A 6,000-nucleotide genomic window follows, 5' to 3' on the forward strand; every position below is an offset into this window, starting at 1 on the left:
CTAAAACTGTGCTTCAGAAACTCGATCGAGGGCTGGGAGAGATGGCTCAGCAGTCAGGCCACTTACTGCTCTTGCGGGGGACCCAGGATCAGTTCCCAGCACCTACACAATGGCTTACAACCCTCGGCAGTTCCAGTTCCAGGGAATCCAAAGCCCTTTTCTGATTCCCCGAGCATTGCACAAAAGTGATACATTTACATATGTGCATGCACACACGCCCACAGACATGAAATAAAACAAATAAATAAATAAATAAAATAATTGCGGAACTCCGTCAAGAGAATAAACACGGTCTGGAGATACAACTTGGTGAACAAGTACTGGCCTGACATGTAAGGGCCTGAGCTCAGAGTCCAAGCCCCAGAATGGGGGAGTGAATAAATCAAGGAGTTCAGAAACTGGGGGAAATATCTACAGTTCATATATGTGATGGGAAATATGGTCCAGAATTTATTTTGATCTCCTAAAACCAATCAAGAGAAGAATCTTTAAAATGGATAAGGCTCCAACTGGCAGTTCTCTAAAGAAGGTATATGGCCATTAAAAAAGACACTTAGGGTCCTTTGTCATCAGGAACATGCAAATAGAAACCACTCAGGCCCATTCTGGTGACCATTGCTTCAAACAAACAGAAAATGACAACCACTGGGGAGCTTGTGAGAAATTGGCGCCCTGTGCATTTCTGATGAGCATTTTGAGTGGGGCAGACACTGTGGCAAAGATGCAGTTTGAACCACTCGATCGTGTCAGGTCACAAGATCCTGGTTCACGAGCGTAGGTTGTAAATTGTCCTCAGGGTCCTCTGGGGTTTGATAAAGTCATTTCTGTGGATCTTCCTTACAGTTGAAGGAAGGTGCCCTTTCTTGATAAATACCGCTCTCCTCAGCCCCAAGCTTGTTTCTTTCAATATTCAGATACTTGTTCCCATCAACAGTTGTTCGGGAGCTGAGGTTCTGTGTCCTAGGGTAATAGTCCTTCTTGCTAGTCCAACTCTATGCCTTTTTTTAAAAAAAAACGTGAGTGATTTGTGATTGGGAGATGCCTGTAACTATCTCTCCCTGCTATACCACCCAGCATCTATAGCATATATATCTATATATAGCATATATAGCATCTATAATATATATATATATACATATATATATATATATATAGCATCTATATATATTCGTCAGGAACAGGTTAGATTGCTATGAGAAGCCCATGAAGAGTTGATGGATCTTCTCGGTCAGCGACTGGAAGCCAAGGCTGATAATGAAAATATACATAAAAGAGAAAAAGACATCTTGGGTGTGGCAGGGAAAGGCAGGGAGTTCCTTCACAGAGTACCCCTGAGGTTATCTGAACCACAATAACCCAGGATCAGTCACAGAGCACTAGATCCAAGGATCCTACTGAGATTTTCTTTTTAACTTTTTCAGAGCCCCTTTGCTGTCCCTAGGTCATGCTTCCTAAGTCAGACTTGGATATCAACAGCTCTGGAAGAAGAGAAGCCGAGGCATGAGAGGAATACAGAAACCATAAAAGGGAGGGAGTGTCTGGCATCGCAGCAGCGTCGCTCTCCTTCCTGACAGCTGCTCTGTGTCACCCGTGGGTCCAGGGTGTCGGGCTAGCCATCTGCCCATCTAGAGTCAAGCCATCATAAAGCCTGACTTTCAAGTGGCTTTTTATAGAGTCCTCAAGTGGTAAGTAGTTGGCAAGAAATAAATACCAATGAGAGAGGCATCTGCTTTTGCCAGGAAAAAATGTTTATTGGGAGATTACAAGGGAGGGCCACTGGCACTTCAGAGTCCTCTGGGCAGGCCAGTGAAGAGGTGGATGCTTCTGAAGGAAAAGGCAAGCAGGGAATGGTCCGGAGGAGGTGCAGTGACTGAAGCCACAGGTTATGGGACTGTCATTCCAGGACTGCTCTGGCTATTCAGTTTGTGGTTTCTATGCCTGTTTTGTGGAACCAGAACCACAGTGTTCTGGAGTGCTAAGGCCCCGTATCCTTGTTCTGTGGACATCCCTCAGGTTCTAGCGTACAAAGCTATTGCATGGCCCACAGCGGGAACGTGGGACACAAGGTGTGCAAGGGGCAGGGGGTGGGCAGGGGGCGCAGGGATTGGAGACGCAGGGCCCAATGGGCTTGCCGCACGCGTTGCTTGTGGCACAGGGGTTGCAAGGTAGCCTAGAAACAAAAAGATAGAACAGAGTTGAGGGGAGGCAAACCACATTTCAAAGAGTCCCCAAGAGTAGAAAGTCTGCCAGGACCTGCCCTGGCTCAAAACAGAGAATGCCCAGTTCCCCTCTACTACAAGATCTTTAAATCACTAAAACTCATTCTATTACAGAGAGCCATAAATGCTACACCCCAAATTAATACGCTCCTAGCTGTTGATCTTGAGTGTGTTACTGCTTTTTCCAAGCCCTGTTTTCTTCCATAGAGAACTGGAAGACTACTGTTGCAGCCTACCCAAAAGCAATAGCACAACCAGATAAGATAATATCTTAAGCTCTCGGTACAATGAAGTATTGTAAAAAGGCAGCTCACATGATCCTACATGTTATCATACTACAATACAAAGAGTAACTGTAATTTCACTCTGTACACAAACAACTGTGCTAACAAACCATTTGATGTTTTTAATGGTGGCCACAGTGTGTTGTCTAAGTTCTGTTCGAGCATGTCTGGTGGGAAGGTTATGATTCCTTTCCTAAGGTAGGCAATCTCTGAGTGGTCCAACTGAGTCTTCTCCTCTATTGGGAGCTCTCAGCAAACCCTTCCAGCCATGCACTCACTTGCAGTCCTCGCTCTCCAGCAGGCCCCTGTACGTGTTGATCTCACACTCCAGCCGGGCCCGGATGTCCAGCAGCACCTGGTACTCCTGGTTCTGACGCTCCAGGTCAGCCCGGATCTCACCAAGCTGGGACTCCACGTTGGTGATCAGGCACTGCACCTGGGATAGCTGGGAGCTGTAGCGAGCCTCACTCTCTGTCAGGGTGTTCTCCAGAGAGTTTCTCTGTGGGAGAGAAGGCAAAGGCTGTCACAGAGCTGTTCCCTCTCTAGGTTCCCGCATGGCTTTCCAAAGAAATCACAGGCTTCAAGAGTTAAGGAGAGAGAGTGTGTGTGTAGCTCCAAGGACCCCCCCCCCAATAACTCTGCCTCCCCACTCCACACTGCTCAGCAGCAGGTCTGGACACTACACACCAGGTTGTGCTGGGCCTGCAGCTCGATCTCCAGGGCATTGACTGTGCGTCTCAGCTCGATGATCTCGGCCTGGCAGGACTGCAGCTGCTCTGAGCTGGACACCACCTGCTTGTTCAGCTCCTCAGTCTGCAAGAGGCAAGGGGAGGGACAGGATCAGACCCTGCCCTACAGTCCTGGGGGACTCGGTTCCTGAGTGACCACAGACTCAATGCCCACCTGTGTGGTGAACCATTCCTCCACTTCCCGGCGGTTGGTTTCCACCAGGGCCTCGTACTGACACCTGGTCTCATTGAGCACCCGGTTCAGGTCCACAGTGGGAGCAGCGTCCACCTCGACGTTGAGGCGGTCTCCAAGCTGGCAGCGCAGGGTGTTGACTTCCTACAGATGCATAAATTTAGAGTTACTATGCTCAATGAGTCTCAGAGATAATCCTGCCTATTGAAGTTCTCCTGAGTATATTTCCTCAGAAAAAAAAAAAAAACTTTCAATAGAGCAGTCCATCACGTCAAGGTAAATAATCTCCATGTGAGTCAACTCCCACTCCCTCCTCGTCATTACCATTCCATGACACCTGTCTTCAAAAAGAAACCCCAAGGGTTTGCTTGGCCACCACTAAAATATGGGATAACGAACACATTTCCCAGAATGGAAAACTGTCTGTGAGACCCTCAAAATGCGAAAGGATGGCTGGACTGGTTCAGACTGTACATCAAAAAAAAAAATCTTACTACCAAAAAAAAGGGGGAAGGAAGGAAGGAAGGAAGGAAGGAAGGAAGGAAGGAAGGAAGGAAGGAAGGAAAGAAGGAAGGAAGCAAGGAAGGATATCATATCATAGCACCTTTCAGGAGATTCCTCACCAAGACTTTGGAAGAATGGAGATAACATTCGCCTGCCCTGACTTATGATCTTAGCAGAACAATCACATCACTGATACAGCGTGTCTACAACCCTACAGCTCGGTGGCCAATTGCCCGCAAATGGAGCTGTCCGGGAAACACTGTACGGGTTTTTAACATGAGGCATATTCTGTCAGAAAACATGGAGAAATTCAGCTCTACTTTTCTCTCATGGGGTCTTGGGGGCTCTGAAAGGGATTTATAAAGACACCCTGGGGTTCATCTCTATACCCTTAGTCCTGTTTCTCCCCATCCCAAAGTCCAAGGCTGTTAGTTTCTCCAGTTCATCTCACCTCCTCGTGGTTCCTCTTGAGACACAGCAGCTCCTCCTTCAGGGACTCCACCTGTGCCTCCAGGTCAGACTTGCAGAGGGTCAGCTCGTCCAGGATTCTGCGCAGGCCATTGATGTCTGACTCCACCAGCTGCCTCAGACTGAGCTCTGTCTCATACCTGAAAGAGGACAGCAACTTGTGGAATTCAAGAAACAGAACAATAATCCCTGTTAGACACCGTTTGCCTTGTTTCCTACTTCCTGCAATGAGTAGAAGCAGGAGACAGGGAGTTCTGGATGCTCCATCGAAATCCAACACTGTTGCTTTCCGTTTTCATGATTCCTTTTGCTTAGTTTTTGCCCCCAACATCTTTGGCAGACGACATTTTGTCTGCTCTTTGGAAATCCCCTTCTTTAACTGGAGGTTAAGCCAAAGAAAAGGAGGCTAGTGCAGATGCCAAACAACTCACTTGGTCCTGAAGTCGTCTGCAGCCAGCTTGGCGTTGTCAATCTGCACCACCAGCCTGGCGTTCTCAGATTTGCTGCACAGGATCTGAAGAAAGAGAGACCCCATGAATTAGTGAGCGTGAAACATAAATATGAAACCATCAACTGCTTTTAAAAGAAATTGGCTTGCAGAGTTTGAAGGGAGAGAAGGAAAGGAAAGGATCGTTGTGGCATAAAGACAGGAAATTCTTCTCTACCACAGGCTGAGAACCATCACTTAGACATAGCAAGAAAACCTCTCACCTTCTGCTGCAGCTCCTCAATGGTCCTGAAGTAGGCCTGGTAGGCGGGACACACCAGGGGGTCCTGCTGCTGGCTCCTCTCCTGGATCCTGCTTTCCAGCTCTGCATTCTCTCTCTCCAGTTGCCTCACCTTCTCCAGGTAGGAGGCCAGGCGGTCATTCAGGAACTGCATGGTCTCCTTCTCATTGCCATTGAAGGAGCCCTCACAGAACCAATTGCAGTTGCCCACATTGGCGGGGATGTTGCAGGCCCCGGGCAGGGTGCAGCCATGGCAGCTGGGGGGCACGCAGGGCCTGGAGGAGCAGCTGGTTCGGCAGCTCAGGGCGGGCAGGCAGCAGTTGTATGGCATGGTGTTGGAGGGATTTGAAGTGCCGGGCTGAAGTCACAGAGTGAATCCTCCAAGCCTCAGAGCTCTGGGTCTCCTTCCACTGGTGAGAATTTATAACCCTTCTACAGAGGGTGTGGACACAGCATGTAACATCCTTTTTCTTTGTACTTCTTCGCTGGTTTTCAGACGCCCTCTCCTTCAGTCTATCATTTGCTTCCCTCAGAAGAGTCCCTGGCCCCATAAAATTCTTTACTTGAGCTTCTTGCTAAGTCAGGACTCTTCTTCAGCCATTACACCCATGAAATCAGAGTTCTGTGGTAGACCTTCAAAGAAGCCACATGGTCCAGCCCTGGTCAGTTGGGTGTTGGTCCATCCAGTGACATTCTTTTGTGTTACAAGATCCTGAAGTCCCATAACTAACCTAATGCCCTAGCCTGCCTGGCATTTCCAGAGAGAGAACAGGTTGGTTGGAGAAAGAAGATACATTTAGTGAGAGCCATGGACTCTTGTTCTTTCTAATGAGAGTAAACTCTGAATGTTGTAGCCTTCCAGGCCTGGTCTAAGGG

The 6,000-nt window shown here is 48.2% G+C and overlaps 1 protein-coding gene across 2 annotated transcripts; it reads right to left on the reverse strand.

Annotated features, from left to right (window-relative positions):
• Window positions 1-1,753: 1,753 nt before the first annotated feature.
• Window positions 1,754-5,521, reverse strand: Krt31 (keratin 31). Of its 2 annotated transcripts, none has more exons than XM_063269574.1 (7): window positions 5,108-5,455; window positions 4,828-4,910; window positions 4,380-4,536; window positions 3,407-3,568; window positions 3,197-3,316; window positions 2,782-3,002; window positions 1,754-2,170 (listed from the first exon to the last, which is right to left on the reverse strand). In XM_063269574.1, exons 1-7 carry the CDS (start codon window positions 5,453-5,455, stop codon window positions 2,017-2,019), a joined length of 1,245 nt encoding a protein of 414 aa, XP_063125644.1. In that variant the 3' UTR covers window positions 1,754-2,016. The 2 variants fall into 2 exon arrangements, with proteins under 2 accessions (XP_063125644.1, NP_001008817.2); NM_001008817.2 differs by having other exon boundaries at window positions 2,017-2,170; window positions 3,191-3,316; window positions 5,108-5,521.
• Between the last annotated feature and the right edge of the window lie 479 nt (window positions 5,522-6,000).

Source organism: Rattus norvegicus, chromosome 10 (genome assembly GCF_036323735.1).
Source record: "Rattus norvegicus strain BN/NHsdMcwi chromosome 10, GRCr8, whole genome shotgun sequence".
In the NCBI taxonomy this organism is placed as follows: Eukaryota; Metazoa; Chordata; class Mammalia; order Rodentia; family Muridae; genus Rattus; species Rattus norvegicus.